The sequence below is a fragment of the Somniosus microcephalus genome, chromosome 27, assembly GCF_052327205.1.
Source record: "Somniosus microcephalus isolate GS21.2 chromosome 27, FLI_Smic_1.0, whole genome shotgun sequence".
Lineage (NCBI taxonomy): Eukaryota > Metazoa > Chordata > Chondrichthyes > Squaliformes > Somniosidae > Somniosus > Somniosus microcephalus.
In genome coordinates, this window is record NC_141013.1 from 38,143,746 (window position 1) to 38,162,646 (window position 18,901).

Here is an 18,901-nt window from a genome sequence, read left to right on the forward strand (position 1 = left end):
CTGAGAAGAGTTCAGACGAACAGAATTCGGACTCAGACCCAAACGGCCAGGAGCTGGGCAGTCTGAGAATTCACAATGTGAGTAAGGAAGCTGACCTACAAACTATCTGGGTCATGCTAAAAATAGCTGGAGTCCAAGTGAAAATGGAGTTGGACACTGGATCAGCTCTATCAGTCATAAATCGAAGGGATTACCACCGGCTATTCTCACATATACCCTTAAGAGATACCAAGTTCGTATTGCAGACATACACGGGGCATAAAGTATACCCCATGGGGAAGATAAGAGTCAAGGTGAGAGATGGGGGTAAAGAACACCCAAGAATGAACTTATACGTACTACCTGAGGGAGGACCACCACTTCTGGGACGGGAGTGGATCAAGAAAATAGACATGGAATGGCACTATCTAAAAGCCATAACGAGTGAGGACTCGGTGCAGACAATCAGCTCAGATTCTGAAACGGATGACGATAAGACCAACCCAAATATGAAAGACAAGGCTAAAATGGACTTGCCGACTAAGGTTGGAAGAACGAAGGCATGCATAAAGGCTTATGCTCCAGAGAAGAACAAAGTTTCAGAACAGAACTCCACCGAACAACGACAACATAGTTTGACAGAGAATTCTGAGTCTGTTCAGTTTACGGACATATCCATGACTGACGAACACCGAGCTCGGACTCAACTTTATTTCAAATTACGACAGCAAGTGGAACAAGTGAGTTACCGTCTCGAACAAGAGATGAAAACAATGAAAAAGTTCTATGACACCGAATGGGAGAATCTGGAAAGACAACAGAAGCAGCTAGCTCAAGCAGAGAGCGACCATAGAGCCATTGTGACCAATTACCGATCACATCTCCCTTATGCTGTTCAGGAGTTAGAATATTTGCAGGAAGGAGCAAATGAAGAGGAATCTTCAGGAAGCCAGGATTTTATTCCCGTTCTTCTCTACGACTCCTTACAAGCAGAGTTTGAGAAGTTGAAGGAACAGTATGAACAGGCCCAGGCTACAATCCTGGAGGGGATTAACTCGGCAACCTCCGAAAAGCTAGTTTCAGTAGAAGCATATGAGCAACTAAAGGTTGAACATGAGCAAGAAGTCCAAAGGCTGCAGGAAATTCTTGATGAGCTCAAGGCCAAGACAGACTCATCGGTAGAAGTTCCATCCATAGATGAGAAATTAGAGGTGAAAGACATGGCTGAACATGAAAGGCAAGATGTCCAAGAACTCATAAAAATATTGAAGGAAACCCAAGACAAATATGAGGCGGCAATGACTGAGGTTCAACAACTTGAAGAACAGATTCAACTGGGAATCCTTTCAGTGGAAGAAAAGGAAACTGTAAGAAACACAGAGACTGTAAGAATGGCCCCTGAACATGAGCTAGAGAGCATCAAGGCGCAACTTCTCCGAGCGCTGAAAGCCAAAGTACAAGAGGAAAAGAAGGTGAAAGCATTGGAGGAAAAGGTGGATGAAATGGAGAAGACTCTGATCCACAGTGTTCCCGTGGAAGAGTTAACGGTCAACCAACTCCTTCATATGCTGAGGGACAAGACTCTGCAATGGGAACAATCTGAACACGAGCTTCAATCTTCAAAGGGAAGGAGTTTGGAGCTCTCAAAAGTTATGGAAATAGCTGAGGTTGCAACACAGATTTTACTGGGATGCCAAAAGTACGCTGAATCACGTCTATGTGAACAACAGAATGTTGAAACAGCTGCTCCAGTAGAAGGATTGAATAGCCCGATCAATCAATCCCCGATGGAAGGGGAAGTGTTGAAATCACAAATGAGGTCATTAGTGAAGGATTTGCAGGAAACCCAGGAAGAACATAGAACATAAGAACATAAGAAATAGGAGCAGGAGTAGGCCAATCGGCCCCTCGAGCCTGCTCCACCATTCAATAAGATCATGGCTGATCTGATCCTAACCTCAAATCTTCTATCACTCTGCATCCACCCGAACCCATGTGATCTCCCGGGAGAGGCGAAAAACCAGATAAAGACCCAATGGCCAATTTGGGAGAAAAAAATCTGGGAAATTCCTCTCCGACCCATCTAAGCGATCGAAATTCTTCCAGGAGATCACTCTGTCCCTATATTTTCTACAGTACTTACCTTCTGTAAAGGCGATCTCCACCCCAGCCAGGAACAGGAATAAAACCATCTCCTGAAATCTAACAGAATTAGAACACAGTAGGAGCAGAACAAGGCTACACGGCCCCTGGGCCCGCTCCACTACCCACAGGGCCATGACCATTCCGAACCCAGACTCATGTCCAATTTCCTGCCCGCTCCCCGTAACCCTTTATTCCCTTTACTTCTAGGAAACTATCTATTTCTGTTTTAAATTTATTTAATGATGTAGCTTCCACAGCTTTCTGGGGCAGCAAATTCCACAAACCTACCACCCTCTGAGTGAAGAAGTTTCTCCTCATCTCAGTTTTGAATGAGCAGCCCCTTATTTTAAGATTATGCCCCCTAGTTCTAGTTTCACCCATCATTGGGAACATCCTCACCGCATCCACCCGATCAAGCCCCTTCACAATCTTATATGTTTCAATAAGATCGCCTCTCATTCTTCTGAACTCCAATGAGTAGAGTCCCAATCTACTCAACCTCTCCTCATATGACCACCCCCTCATCCCCGGGATTAACCGAGTGAACCTTCTTTGTACTGACTCGAGAGCAAGTATGTCTTTTCTTAAGTATGGACACCAAAACTGTATGCAGTATTCCAGGTGCGGCCTCACCAATACCTTGTACAACTGCAGCAATACCTCCCTGTTTTTATATTCCAACCCCCTAGCAATAAAAGCCAACATTCCATTGGCCTTCTTGATCACTTGCTGCACCTGCATACTAACTTTTTGAGTGGGATGAATATGAACGCATGAAGAAGTCTCTTCAGGAAAGATGTCTAGGGAGGGAACAACAGTCGGCTAACGTCCAGTTGGGTAAGGAAGAAGTAGCAGGCCCTCTCGCTAGACTAGTTCAGGACGACACCGAATATTACCATGACCTGTTGAGTGACACGGAATATTACGAGGACTTGGTCTGCCCAGCTTGTGATGAAAACTCCCAAAGTGCAGAAATCAGGATGAAGCACTTAAAGTCTAAGGAACATAGGGAGATGGTGGCGCTACAGCTGGCAGCTGATAAGGGAGCCCCGAGAGTCTCCAAGAAGCAGAAAAGAAAAAGACGAAGCAGAAGGTGATAACCATCTAAATCATTATCACTTCTACCAGATCATGTACGTGGGCCCTACGAAGGGAGCCAAATCAGTTGGCAAGTAGGAAAAATTACCAAGGCAGTCCAGCTGTTTGTAAAAGTCAGCACTGCTGGTTCAGCAGGACGGAAGTTCAAGCTGTTAAGTCAAGGGAAAGACTATTGGATGAGTCACGCTAGCAATGTGAACCGGCTACACCACAGAGATGTTGTTCGGACCGAGTCAAGACCAGAGACTGAATCTGTGAACTGTTCCCGCAGAGACTGAATCTGTAAACTGTTTCCCGCATAGATTATACCTGTGAATTGTTTTACATGAAGTTGAATATATGTTATGTTTAATGGGGGACTAAGTATGTTGTAAGCTAAAAAGGGAGGATTGTAGTGTATGTATCCGTCTACCTTTAAGAAAACCATTGTATGTAACCGTTCACCTTTAAGAGAACTATTTTAGGTGTGACACTACTTTGTTGGCTTCTGTATACTGTAACACCGACGGTGACCACACCGGTATATAAGTGCTGTGTCAGGATTTATTTGGCAGATTCGCCCTGACCTTCGAATAGTAAAGTCCTGTTTTAAGTTACTCTGGTAGTCTGTGTATTAATTAACTAAACAACTCACAGACTTTACAGTCCTCCCTTTCCAAAGCCGCCATATCACCCATCATGTGAGGAGGCCAAAACTGGACATCGTATTCTAACTGAGGCCTAACCAAGGTCTTGTACTAGGACAACATAGCATGTTAGTTTTTATTGTGTAATGAGAACCTGGTAAACATGCCTACTTCCTTTTTTGCTGCCTTGAACACAGTGAACAACAGTTAGAAAGTTGTAAGCTGTTTACAGAGCTTTATTGATGAATGGAGTTGTATGTTATGTTTTAGCACACAAGGGAGAATATTTGTAACCTGTGCTGCTGCTGCTAACAGATTGATGAGATGCCCAGCACTTACACAAATGCAGTATAGGCTGACTATACTAGAAATGTTGAATGCTTAAATTGATCATTTCAGGCACCATATAAGGTGTATTGTTAATTATTGATTCCATAATGGAAACCTGGAAGAAGGGAGGAAAGTGTAAAGTAAAATTGAGGAAAGAACAGAATCAAGTACGCAGAAAATAGTTTTTTTAATTAAAAAATACAAAATTTAATGAAAAGCAGAAAAGAGAGAGGACTACAAAAAGGGGTAGAAAATCAGAATTGAGTAAATGACAATTGTAGCAAATCACAGTCATAGCTTTTATTTACCTGCGTCCCAGTCAGTCAGGCACCAGCAGAAAGGGAGGAGGACTGAACGGCAAAGAGCAAGTTCCAGCAGGGCTGACCGAGCTTTCTCTTTGCGGGTTGCATAGGTGCAAACCATGGAAATTGGAGGGCTGAAAATAGAGTTTATTTCCATGTTAATTTACAGATATCTCAAGTTGCTGATGCCGCTGCCCGTCCCTCCTGAAGGAATTGGCTGTTGCTGGTTCAGTTCCACGCTTGCCGGTTGCCCAAGTAGGCATTATTCACAGGGGAGTACCTTGCCAGAGTGGGCATGACTTTGAAAATTTGGGGGCTGCAAATAGAGTTTATTTCCATGTTAGCTTGCAGATACCTCAAGTTGCTGATACTGCTGCAGGTTGGACGCCTTTGTGTTAGAATTAAACTGCAGTCAGATGAACTGTTTTACTGGTTCCGTATATCGATGGTTTTGGTGGTGAAATAACGCCAGAGAAGACAATTCTTCACTAGAAGTCAAAGGGTAGACGGGAAATCTGGCATACATTTTTTAAAAAGTATTTTTCCCCCCACTTTTCATGCTGGTGTTACTGTTTTTTGCTGTTTACTGCGATGAGTCTTTCCTTCCCAATTTTTCTCACCCATTCTCCGGAACAGCAGCACTTTCAGTCAGGTGGGCTTTGAAAATAGACAATATTGGAAAGCCGAAGGATACTTGGACCTGGGCAGAGCAGACAATCAGTTACTTTGGGGAGATCATTAAAACCAGCGTGCTCCTGTAAATCAGTGGTCCTGCTCATGACCCAGCCATGACCAGCCTGTTGGAAAACACTCCTGTGCAGTGAGTGCAGCACGGGTTATATGATATACCAGCTTAATTGCTTTACCACCTGGAGATAGATTCAACATATACTCCGCTAACCAACACAGGAGTACATCTAAACAGATGGGTTGTGGTTGAATCAGTAGACTGTGTAATGCTTTTAATTTAAGTGCAAGGTAAGGATGGCATATAAAGCTTTACTCTTTCACTTTTCAGACCTACTAACCCCTAACGGATCTATTGGGCAGCCGCTTGTAATGGGAAAAAAATGCACAAAAGGTTTGTAAGTGTCTTATACAGCACTGCAAAACTGGAATTTATAGGCATAGGGCCAGTAAGGAATCATAGTCTTCAGACAGGATTGCATAAGATGGGGATCTCCATTAAGGAATTAGTAGGCTTGTGGGTGGAGTTAGTTCCTGCCGAGAGTCTCCACAGAGAATAGTGAGGACCATAGTTGGCCTCTAGGCCATATACCTTGTATCTCGATGAATGGTGTGAATTACTAATCTGTTGATTGAGAATGCTGTGTAACGCTGTACCTTTTAAAGCCAGAGCCTACTTCATTTTTAGATTTGTTTCCTTTGCTTGTACAGGTGAAATGCCACAGCTGGTGAAAGGGATGAAGCTGCTTAACCAGGCTGATCCATGTGTGGAAGTGCTAGTCCAGGAGACAGGAGAGCACGTCTTAATAACCGCTGGAGAGGTCCACCTCCAGCGTTGCTTGGATGACCTCAGAGAAAGGTTAGAGAGTGAGCAAGGAAACACAGCCCAGTGGCTTCAGTACATTTCCTTTAGTGATTAACACAGATCACTACAATGAACAAATTCTTCAGGATGTGGCTCTGTAACTTATCCCTGAATATTTATTCATAAAACGCACCCATATGTAAATGGTTAAAATAACAAAATAATTTTTTAATTAGATGCATTTTCAAAACTCACCACGCAGTGGCTGCGCTCCTGATGGGAACCACCATCTTCATGCCAGTTCAGCAGCTAAACACTAAAACATGATGTTCCTTTGTTTAACTTTAGATCCTAGCATCCCCTTCCAGCTGATCAAATCAGCATTAGGCAATTGCAGTAAGTGAAGAAACATGTTTATACCCAGCCTCAGCAAGGCTCCAAAGTCAGTGGTTCTGCTTAGGAGGCCAGCCACCACATTTAAAAGAATAAGGGGGAGAAGTTTGGTTGCTTTGCGCCTCCCCTTGGGGCGCTAACGGGGGGCACAAAGCACCTCGCACCGGGCGCGGCGCCACTAACGCCTCCTGCGAAATTCAACGGGAGGTTAGCGGTAGCTGGTAGCGCCCCGTGGCGCTGCGCCTCCGGCTATGACGTCATCGCGTGCACAGCGCCCCGGCTGCAAACTTTGCTTGCGCCCTCAGACCTACCGCCGGACGCTATGTCCGACAGGGCCAGGGGGGCGTGTTTGTGGCCGGGCCGGCGCAAGTTAAAGGGCAGGTGCCTGGCGGCCATTTTTTGGGGAGCGCCTGCCAGCACCTGCCCCCCTCGCCGCCTCCTGCGGGGTGCTGGCCGCGATCGGTCTTTTGCTGGCACCCCGCTCCCCGATGGGCCAGCAGGGCCCCGGTGCGCGCTGTGCTAGGCCCCTCCCCTTTAATCAGGGGAGGGAGGCCTGCAGTATCACGGCGCTATGTGCTGACACGCGTGGCACTGCTGCACGTAGCACTGCGATATTCAATGGGAGCACCCCAAGAGGGAGGGGGAGCACTTCCAGTAGCTTGGGGCGCTACCATGCAATCTCCGGCATGGGGACGCTAACTTTATCGGGGCTCTAAAAGTAGCACCCCAGCAAAGTTTGCGCCACAAAGGGGGCATGAGCCAATTTTTTTCCCCTTACTATTTTGCACTGAATATCTAGCCAGCATGTGTAAAAAAAAAAGAAAATCTTGCATCTAATGTCAGTCACACTCCATGTAGTAGTACATGCTATATGTTGCACTTGGTGACTGATCGAAAGTAAAAAAAAAGTAATTGACATGCATCCTGAAATTTACAAGCATTTACAACCAGCTTCTGATTGGCCTCATCACATAAGTAGCTACAATTACCTGGATTTGCCTATAGAGCAATGATTGTAAAGGCACCACCCAATCACATAAACAGCACAACTGTGGCTCGGTCCCGATGGTGCACATTAGCAACAACGTAGGAGATCAGCTAGTATAAATATGTAAATATTTTAATGGCTATCCCATTGTGTTGCAGATGGGACGCCAGAGGATGTAGTATTTTATGAGGAAATGGTATGATGTCGGTAAGAGAGAGATTTTGGACAGGATGTTGATTGTGAGGTGGTATACGAGTAGTATAGGAGACTGGGGAAATGAAATGTATTGTGGGGTAGTGAGCCCTTTCAGGAGAGTAGTAAGTGGAGGAAAGAATTGAGGATATGAGGGAAGGATATTTGAGGCTGAGTACTGTAGAGGTACAGATGTGAAGTGAGTAGTTGAGGGGGGAAGGGCGTACTGTCGTTAGAAAGTACTTTGTGGGGATTGGGGTAGTCAGTAATCAAGGTGAGCTGCATGGAGCAGGGAAAGTTTAGATTCCATTCACTCAGGCGCACATTAAATTTTAAATTGCAGTGGGAGAAGGCCGGGAGATAAGTGGGGGGGGAAATAGCAGCAGCTGGGAGGCCCAGTGTGGAGGCGTGACTGGGCCGCAGGCCTGTCTTTGAAGCAGTGCCAATGAGGCCTAGTGAGGCGCAGGACCGAGGCTGGAGGCCCAAAGTTTACATTTTCCAAAGGCCAGAGGGGGCTGGAGTTAGGAGGGAAAATGTAAAGAATGCTAAAGATGTGCTGGGCAATGGGGAGACTGTACACCCGGACCTGTTGGTGTGACTGGGACCATGGCAGCTAATTGGTGCTCATTTTACAGTGAAATGGTGACAACCAGCTGTTGGCATTTTAACATTGCAAAACCCCATAGGAGATGTTTAACGATCTCTACAATGGAGCGTGCTACACATAACAATTTTAATGTGTTATATAGATGTATGTGTCTGTCACATTGGGCCGGATCTTGCTGGAGCGGGCCATCTCGCAGCGTGCCCCGTTAGTTAGACTTTATCCTGCACTCTTCAGCTGAAAAAAATTTTGCGCTGTAAGTTGCTGGAATTGCGAGCTGATAACGGCGCAGCGAGGGCAACGGGGCATCTGGGACCTCAGTGAACGATGGGAGCAACAGTCTATCTCCTTAACCAGCGAGATTTAAATAGAAAGAAACCGAGGAATGACTGAAAAAGCGGGTGAATTAGAGTCAAATCAGGTACAGAAAGAGAAATAAAGATGGGAAAGAAAGATTGGATTAAAAAAGAGAGAAAAAAGGAAGTGAGGGAAAAAAAATGTAAATTTTACTTTTTTAAATCTATAGCATAAATTGACTACATGCAGCAATGAGATTGAACACTTTAAATTGTTCAATTTCTGGGCCAGAGAGGTTGATTAGCATTGCATTAACAATTATCGCACTGTTAAAAAGGTACTTACACTATTAATTACCAGACTTGACTTTCTGCTGTGAGTTTAAAGGGCAATTAATATGCAAATCCAGCAAGTTCTTAAAAATAATGGGAGGCTAAGGGTGCGATGCCATTGGTGAGAAGCAAACGACGGCGTGGCGTAAATCGACCAGCAAGTTCTGGAGAGCTGCAATTCGCTGCTTATCTCGTAACCTCCTGAACTTGCTGCCCGATTTGCATTAGAAGAAATAAGATAAGCCATGTAACATGAATAATGGTGTGCGTTGTTAATAAGCCGTTATTTTTATAGCAAGATACGGCCCAGTGATATACATAAAATAGATGACAAACTTTCACCTGATCGACAACATTTTACTGTAGATACATTTGGTTTCTGTGTTTCAGCCAATCCTCGTAGGTGAGCCTTATCTCCCCAAGTCCGCAAAGATGTTTTCATTTGCCCTGATATTTAGCTAAACTGCAAGAATAATAGAGAATCCTTGTTTAGATTCCTTCATCTATTGATTCTGTCCTGTACTTCAACAGGCTCCTGTTCATCCCGCAAAGCGGAATAACCTTACACTAGACCTTATTTTAATCTTTAAATGCCCGCTTGATTGGCACCCCATCCACCACCTTAAACATCCACTACCGGCGTACCGTGACTGCAGTGTGTACCATCTACAAGATGCACTGCAGCAACTCGCCAAGGCTTCTTTGGCAGCACCTCCCAAACCCGCGACCTCTTCCACCTAGAAACAATGGAGGCCCAAAGAGACTTGGGGGGGCGGGGGGGGAGCGGTTCCATGTATATACGTCATTAAAATGTCATGAATAGGTACAGAAAATAATCATAAAAGGCTAATGGAATGCTGGCCTTTATATCTAGAGGACTGGAATACAAGGGGGTAGAAGTTATACTGCAGCTGTACAAAACCCTGGTTAGACCACACCTGGAGCACTGTGAGCAGTTCTGGGCACCACACCTTAGGAAGGATATATTGGCCTTGGAGGGAGTGCAGCGTAGGTTTACCAGAATGATACCCGGACTCCAAGGGTTAAATTACAAGGAGAGATTACACAAACTAGGGTTGTATTCCCTGGAATTTAGAAGGTTAAGGGGTGATTTGATCAAAGTTTTCAAGATGTTAAGGGGAACTGATAGGGTAGAGAGAGAGAAACTGTTTCCACTGGATGGGGATTCTAGGGCTAGGGGGCAGAGTCTAAAAATTAGAGCCAGATCTTTCAGGAGTGAAGTTAAAAAACACTTCTACACACAAAGGGCGGTAGAAGTCTGGAACTCTCTTCCACAAATGGCAATTGATACTAGGTCAATTGTTAATTTTAAATCTGAGTCTGAGATTTTTGTTGACCAAAGGTATTAAAGGATATGGGGCAAAGGCAGGTATATGGAGTTAGGTCGCAGATCAGCCATGATCTCATTGAATGGCGGAACAGGCTCAAGGGGCTGAATGGCCTACTCCAGTTCCTATGTCTCTATGTCCTGTGTTCCCCTGATCAAACTCGTTGGTATGAAAGGCAGCTGAAAAGTCCCTCTGAAGCAGTAACTGGATAGAAACAGAATCTGGTTAACTATTTGGGTGTAAAGATCAGAATTCCCTGGAGTTTACACTTGATCTACACTGCACAAGATTAGTGTTGATATGAAACTGAAACCACTTCACATTATGTTAAAATTGTAATGTTGGTGCACCCTTACAGTCAGGATGGGGGTGCACTGATCATAGCTGTACTAGAAGATGAATATGTGCAGTTTTAATACTACTGTAGTTTAATTTTAATATCTTAACATTTCTCGTGTCTCTATTGATTTTTAAAAATTTCCTATTAGTTACGCATTTAGGTTGATGAGATGCTCCCCATTCTAATTGGCTGTTTTCTACTTCTGTTATTCACCAATCATATTTCTCCCCTATTTCAATTTTCTCCTTACAAACCACCAAAAAAACATTCTACCATTCACATCCAACCAAAAGAAATTGATACACAGCCACCCTGGCAGTTCCTCCCCACCCCGTTATAAACTTCTAAAAATAATCACATGTAAATGTACGCAGAAACATTGCTCCAAAATCTTTCTCCCTGCTTCAATAAGCAGCCATGACACATGTAGCCAGAGCTCTGAACAGCCTTAACTCCAGGGACACCCTTCCCTTATTCCCGGCAAAACACCGACAAGAAAATGTTAAGTTTATCCCAGGACCACAATTTCCAGGAGCCGCCTCGGCTTTCTTTGGCTGAGGAAACTCCCAGGAGCCACTGATGAGAACGCGTGAGCAGATTTAATCTTACTGGCGTTGGGTTGACATTGCACTGTGTAATATTCAGGGGGGACACCTCCATTAAAGTAGCAGACCAGAATTTCATCTGAAAATATTAATATGTTACAAATATCACACAGTATGATGTGTTTCTGTGTTAAGGTGGTTTGCAGCTTAATTGATGTTTTTATCCTTTTTAATCCTGCCTATGTGCTGCAGCTCACAACCATTAAAACTGGGATTCTTAAAAGGTATATATATGTAGATTAGAAAAGCAATTGGTTTAAGCAAAAGGAAAAGTGCTGTGGACAGGATCAGTTCAAGATAGATTACACAAACAATTATTCAGAAGTCTATTTACACAGCCTCATTGTATCATTTTATGAATAACCTGCAAAAGATAAAACAACTATTGCTTTAGTCTGTGCCATCCTGTGAAGGCTTTGTAACTGTTTCACTGAGTCCAACACACATGTTAATGTAGGAATATAGGAATTTCTAGACGAAGAAAGACCAAGGCCCATCTAGTTCACCTTCTATAATCCTGGTACCGCATGATACAACGGTAATGGAGTTGTTGACTAATCATAGAAATCAATCTTTATCGATTAGTCTATAACAGACCCAGACATAGATTCACAGAAAGTTACAGCACGGAAGGAGGCCATTTCGGCACATAGTGTCCGCGCCAGCCAACAAAGAGCTATCCAGCCTAATCCTACTTCCCAGCTCTTGGTCCGTAGCCCTGCAGGTCCGAGCATCCCAAGTGCACATCCAAGTACTTTTTAAATGTGGTTAGGATTCCTGCCTCTACCACCTTTTCAGGCAGTGAGTTTGAAGGGATAATTACAGTTCTAGCCCTTTTGGGCTATCCCAGATCAGGCGTATTCCCCAGACGTTCACCCTCAACTTAAGTTAGAGATAGCCGAATTCTATAAGATGCTTAAATGGGTCTAAAGGTTCAGGCTATCTCTCCCTAAAGGAAAGGAACGACCGAAGATGTTACCGTCCTCCAGATAGTACTTTTAATAAGTTGAACTAGACTATAACCTTCCAGATATTATGAGGGTCCGGCATAGCCCCCCCAGAATTCTGCAACTCCTTACAAAAGAGTGTACAGAATTTGGGTTCGTGAGTTTATACAGAATTACTCTTTGAGACAATTCTAAAAATATATAGTTTTATTTAAGAGCCGACATTCAGTTAACATCTGTTGGATCAGTCGCAACATTAACCATTCAAAATACGATTAGCTTACATTTCTTAATTCCCAGAGATCCTTATTCTCAAATCTTAACTTGGTTAGATTTCTACTTTTCTTACTTATCTATAAATCCAGAATATCCACCAAAATCAATCACTTTGACTTCCCGAGACTCATAGTTAAAGACTTACAGAGATACCTCTGAAGAGTTGAGAAACGCTTTGCCCGTTCAGCGAGTTCTGCCTTTCTGTTGAAAAGGTCTATTTTTATACTCTTTTGGCAGTGGTTTCTTCTTTGATGTTCTCTGCTGATGTCAGCTAATTGTCTTTATTGATATCTGTTTGAATGCTTTCTAAATTACTATCAATTCAACTATTGCATGCATAATTATTTCTCTACCTTTAGGTGTTCCAAAAACCATCATAAAAACAATGACAGCTATGGTTTCTGTTTGATGTCATTCCTACAAAATGCTTTCATTCAATTCTTAATATTGGCTTTACTGGTCCTTAGCAGACATTGTGACTCCCCTTACTGCTCCAAGTTTAATACAAACACAATGTAATTGCTTGGTGTATCTATTGAAGTCATATCTTCAAAGTGTCCTTGTTGGTATGGTTTTTACTATGTATATATTAAAGACACTTTGACCAGAGTGGTTCATGCATTTCTAGCTATCTCAATTGGTTGCATTTTTAATCGTATTTCCTGTCTTCCAAGTTTAACATAAAACTGTTTGACCAGCAGGTGTTTCTTTTACTTGATGTCATGTTTTCAAAGGCACATGTCTCTTTTAATGTTTGTGTTTCTGTTCCAACGTGTTAGCTCTTAACACTTTACACCATAGACCTTTCGGAAGCACCAATGGTTTGCTTCAATCTTTCTTTGTTTTAGTATACTAATTCCCATTTCAAAGCTTGTTTACAACTTTGTTATCAACTGATCTTTATCTCAGAAGCCTGTTCTCTGTTTACAGCCTATGTCCCTGAGGTTTTACATTTTTAAACGCAGTATATCATGTATTAATAATATTAGAAATCTGTTCATGGTATCGTGTATTTCTCTGAATCATGGCTATTCCTTCAAGTTCTAGAACCCCACAACCCTCTGGGTGAAGAAATTTCCCCTCAAATCCCCTCTAAACCTTCCACCAATTACTTTAAATCTGTGTCCCCTGGTTTTTGACCCCTCTGCTAAGGGAAATAGGTCCTTTCTATCCACTTTATCTATGCCCCTCATAATTTTATACACCTCAATAAGGTCTCACCTCAGCCTCCTCTGTTCCAAGGAAAACAGACCCAGCTATCCAGTCTTTCCTAATAGCTAAGATTCTCTACTCCTGGCAACATCCTTGTAAATCTCCTCTGCTCCCTTTCTAGTGCAATCACATCTTTCCTGTAATGTGGTGACCAGGACTGCACGCAGTATTCTAGCTGAGGCCTAACTAGAGTTTTATACAGTTCAAGCATAACCCCCTGCTCTTGCCTTTATTAGCCGTGGCATAGAATACAATCATTCCGTATACCTTCTTAACCACCTTATCTACCTGGCCTGCTACCTTCAGGGATCTGTGGACATGTACTCCAAGGTCCCTTTGTTCCTCTACACTACTCAGTGTCCTAACATTTAATGTGTATTCCCTTTCCTTGTTAGCCCTCCCCAAAATCATTATCTCACACTTCTCCGGATTGAATTCCATTTGCCACTGTTCTGCCCACCTGACCAATTTATTGATCATCTTCTTCTTATGGTGTGGAGATGCCGGAGTTGGACTGGGGTGGACAAATGTAAGAAGTCACACAACACCAGGTTATAGTCCAACAGCTTTATTTGAAATCACAAGCTTTCGGAGCGCTGCTCCTTCGTCAGGTGAAGGAGGAGCAGCGCTCCGAAAGCTTGTGATTTCAAATAAAGCTGTTGGACTATAACCTGGTGTTGTGTGACTTCTTACAATTCTTCTTCTTAGGCAGTCCCTCGGAACCGAGGATGACTTGCTTCCACATTAAAAATGAGTTCGCAAGTGACTGATGAGTCCAATACGGACCTACAGTCTCTATCACAGGTGGGGCAGACGGTGGTTGAAGGGGCGGGTGGGTGGGGTGCTTGGGTTGCCGTGTGCTCCTTGCACTGCCAGCGCTTGGCTTCCGCTTGCTCCCGGCGAAGAGACTCGAGGTGTTCGGCGCCTTCCCGGATGCTTCTCCTCCACTTTGTGCGGTCTTGGACCAGGGATTCCCAGGTGTCGGTGGGGATGTTACACTTTTTCAAGGAGGCTTTGAGGGTGTCCTTGAAGCATTTCCTCTGCCCACCTGGGGCTCTCTTGCTGTGCCGGAGTTCCGAGTAGAGCACTTGTTTTAGGAGTCTCGTATCAGGCATGCGGACAATGTGACCCGTCCATCGAAGCTGATCGAGCCTGGTCAAAGCTTCGATGCTGGGGATGTTGGCCTGAGCGAGAACACCGATGTTGGTGCGCCTATCCTGCCAATGGATTTACAGGATCTTGCGGAGGCAACGTTGGTAGTACCTCTCCAGTGCTTTGAGGTGCCTGCTGTACATGGTCCATGTCTCTGAGGCATACAGCAGGGCGGGCATCACTGCTGCTCTGTAGACCATGAGCTTAGTGCCGGGTTTGAGGTCCTGGTCTTCAAACACTCTCTTCCTCAGGCGACCGAAGGCTGCACAGGCACACTGAAGGCGGTGTTGGACTTCGTCGTCGACGTTTTCCCATGTTGACAGTAGGCTCCAGAGGTATGGAAAGTGGTCCACGTTGTCCAAGGCCTCGTCATGGATTTTGATAATCGGGGGCAGTACTGTGTGGCGGGGGCAGGTTGGTAGAGGACCTTTGTCTTACGGATGTTTAGTGTAAGGCTCATGCTCTCGTACGCTTCGGTGAAGGCGTTGACGATGGTTTGGAGTTCGACCTCCGAGTGAGCGCAGACGCAAGCATCGTCTGCATACTGTAATTCGACAACAGAGGATGGGACGACCTTGGATCTGGACTGGTGGCGACAGAGGTTGAACAGTTTCCCATTTGCCCTGTAAATTTAGCTCCACTCCAGTGGGGAGCTTACTGAGGGTGAGATGGAGCATTGCAGCAAGGAAGATCGAGAAGAGCGTTGGTGCGATGACACAGCCTTGCTTGACCCTGGTTCGTACGTGAATTGGGTCTGTGGTGGAACCATTGGTCAGGATCACGGCTTGCATGTCGTCGTGAAGCAGGCGGCGGATAGTGACAAACTTTTGAGGGCAGCCGAATTTGAGGAGGACACTCCATAATCCCTCATGGTTGACAGTGTCGAAGGCCTTTGTGAGATCAAAGAAGGCCATGTACAGCGGTTGGTGCTGTTCCCTGCATTTCTCTTTTAATTGACGTGCGGTGAAGATCATGTCCATTGTGCCCCTTAGTGGGCGGAATCCGCATTGCGACTCTGGGAGGAGCTCTTCGGCCACTGGGAGAAGGCGATTGAGGAGGATTCTTGCGATGACTTTCCCTGTGGCAGACAGCAGGGAAACTCCTCTGTAATTACCGCAATCGGACTTGTCACCTTTCTTGAAGATGGTTACAATTACGGCGTCTCTGAGATCCCTTGGCATGCTCTCCTCCTTCCAGATAAGAGAAATGAGTTCATGAATTTGCACCAGTAGTGCTTCTCCGCCATGCTTTAGTGCCTCGGCGGGGATTCCATCTGCTCCTGAGGCCTTGTTGTTCTTCAGTTGTCGGATGGCCTTTTCAACCTCATGCCGGTCTGGGGTTGTGCTGAGATGGTGGCGGGTAGCAAGCTCTCAGGTGGAGTTGAGGACACTCGTGTCAAAGACAGCGTCTCCGCTAAGGAGATCTTCGAAGTGCTCCTTCCAGCGGGCACTGACTGCCTCTCTGTCCTTGATGAGTACCTCTCCGATCTTGGCCTGCAGTGGGGTAGGACCTTGGGTGCCTGGGCCGTAGATGGTCTTGACTGCGCTAAAGAATCCACACACGTCGTGGTTGTCGGCTAGCTGCTGGATCTCCTGCGCTTTCTCCACCCACCATCTGTTCTTTGGGTCGCGAGTCTTTTGTTGGACCTCGGCCTTCAGGCTTCTGTAGAGCTGCTTTCTTGCTCTTGAGTTCTGTTGCTGTTTCCAGATCAGGAATGCCTTGCGCTTGCGGCTTATTAGCTCCTGGATCTCCTGGTCATTCTCGTCGAACCAGTCTTGGTGTTTCCTGGTCGAGTGACTGAGCGTCTCTTCACAGCTGCTGATTATGGAGGCCTTGAGTGCAGACCAGACGCTGTGGGCACTCTGCGTTTCTGCATCACTGGGAGTCGTCAAGTTGTTTGTGAGGCGCAGGCTGAATAGGGCTTTCTTAGCGGGGTCTTTGAGTGCTCCAGCGTTAATTTTCCTGCGGCATTGTTTCTGTTGCCGCTGCTGTTTTGGGGCTACATTGATGGAGATGACAGAGCGGATTAGGCGGTGGTCTTCCAGCAGTCATCAGCTCCTGTCATGGCGCGGGTGATGCGGACGTCCTTGTGGTCTCTCGCTCGGACGATGACGTAGTCCAGCAGATGCCAGTGCTTGGAACGAGGGTGTTGCCATGAAGCCTTGTACTTGTCTCTCTGACGGAACAAGGTGTTGGTTATGACGAGGCCATATTCTAAGCATTTCGACAGGAGGAGGGTACCGTTGGAGTTGGCTTTCCCTACCCCCTCTCTGCCAATCACACCTCCCCAGAGGTCTGTGTCCTTTCCAACTCTGGCATTAAAGTCGCCAAGGAGGATCATCTTGTCGCCCGTTGGGACTCGGGAGAGGGATTGTTCAAGGCTGGAGTAGAATTCCCCTTTGGTCTCGTCTGTGGCTTCCAGTGTTGGGGCGTACGCACTGATGACCGTAGCGCACTGGTTCCGGGCTAGGGTAAGTCGAAGAGTCATGAGGCACTCATTTATACCGCTAGGGGAGTCTCTGAGATGCCCAACCAGTTCATTTTTTATGGTGAAGCCTACCCCATGGAGGCGGCCTTCTTCTTCAGGTTTGCCTTTCCAGAAGAAGGCGTAACCACCGCCTTGCTCCTTGAGCTGGCCTTCCCCTGCCCGCCGGATCTCACTTATGGCGGTGATGTCAATGTCGAAGCATCTGAGCTCCCGGGCAACGATAGCAGTACGGCGTTCCGGTCTGTCACTGTTGGGGTTGTCCATGAGAGTCCTGACATTCCAGGTCCCGAACTTCATTTTAAAGGGTGGAAGATGCCTGTGCGTGAATTCTTTTAACATGGGGTGGCCGTTGCACATCAGCTACCACACGGGCTGACAGAGCAAGGTCTTGGTCCAATGGCAAGGGGATCCAAGACGATTGGAGACCAGGCTCTGCTACAACGGCCTTGCACACACACACACAAACATACTGCTACTGTCCTCCTCCCTCCTTCCCGCAGGTCCTCTCTGCCTGGGTTTCGTAGGATGCATTGTGGTCCTCCCGACCTCGCTGTTGGCACGTGCCGCTCCTTCCCTGGGCCCCGACCCCGCTGCTGGTCCACGCTGCGTCACTCCTGGGCCTTGACCTCGCTGCTGGGCTCGTCCTCGTTCCTGGGTCCCGGCCTCGGACATGAATGATGTTGTCTCTCACAGGATCAAATTAGCACTGATATTCTCGCGATCTGTGGTCCCAAGCTCCACTCGCGATCCACTAGTCTAGTGGAGAAGCGTAGTCTTGACAGCAGAGAGGTCTGGGAATTTGGGAGCTAAGTTTAAGTGAAGAGCCAATGCTCACTGAGAACAAAGAACAGGGGGATGCGCAGTGGGCTCAGGTAACTTTAAACTTGCAGTTAGGGATAAAATGCACCCACTATTAGAGCCAGGGGAGCTTAAATAGCAGAAGAGAGGAGACTGGGGGGGAAAGAGAGCAAAGGATGGCAATGGATGGCCAAGGATGGCAAAGGAGCTCCCTAGGAGCTGCCAGCACAGGAGCCATCTTGTTGCAGTCTACAGCTTCCTTCTTCAGTATCAACCACACAGCCGATTTTAGTATCATCTGCAAACTTCTTAATCATACCCCCTATATTCAAGTCTAGATCATTGATATATACCACAAAAAGCAAGGGACTTAGTACTGAGCCCTGCGGAACCCCATTGGAAACAGCCTTCCAGTCACAAAAACACCCATCAACCATTACCCTCTGCTTCCTGTCTCCGAGCCAGTTTTGAATCCAACTTGACACTTTGCCCTGGATCCCATGGGCTTTTAACTTCGTGACCAGTCTGCCATGTGGAACCTTATCAAAAGCCTTGCTAAAATCAATATACACTACATCAAACGCACTACCCTCATCTACCCTCCTTGTTACCTCCTCAAAAAATTCAATCAAGTTTGTCAGACACGACCTTCCCTTAACAAATCCGTGCTGACATGAGGCGAGGAAACCCCCAGTGGTGGAGAGCTTTGGGAACAATAGGTCCAAAGTCACCTGTTCTTACCAAGCACGCTACACTCACCACATGTCATGTCTCAAATTACTCATATACTGTATCTCAAATTTTTTTTTGCTAGAAATCTATCTATTTACCATTTGAATGAATCAAATAACTGCTTCCACCGTCTCCCTAGGGAGCCTGTTCCATAGATTTAGCACTCACTCACTGAAATATTGTTTCCGCAGATTAGTTTTGAATTTACCTCACCCCCACCTGCC

At 45.7% G+C, this 18,901-nt stretch overlaps 1 protein-coding gene across 4 annotated transcripts in view; it reads left to right on the forward strand.

The window, feature by feature from the left end:
• Positions 1–18,901, forward strand: part of efl1 (elongation factor like GTPase 1) — a 369,111-nt gene that overhangs the window by 238,590 nt on the left and 111,620 nt on the right. For all 4 annotated transcript variants that reach the window (XM_085968866.1, XM_085968864.1, XM_085968867.1 and 1 more), the window contains one exon: positions 5,879–6,026. In XM_085968866.1, coding sequence (XP_085824992.1) covers positions 5,879–6,026 — 148 coding nt within the window. The remainder of the gene's footprint in view (positions 1–5,878; positions 6,027–18,901) is intronic.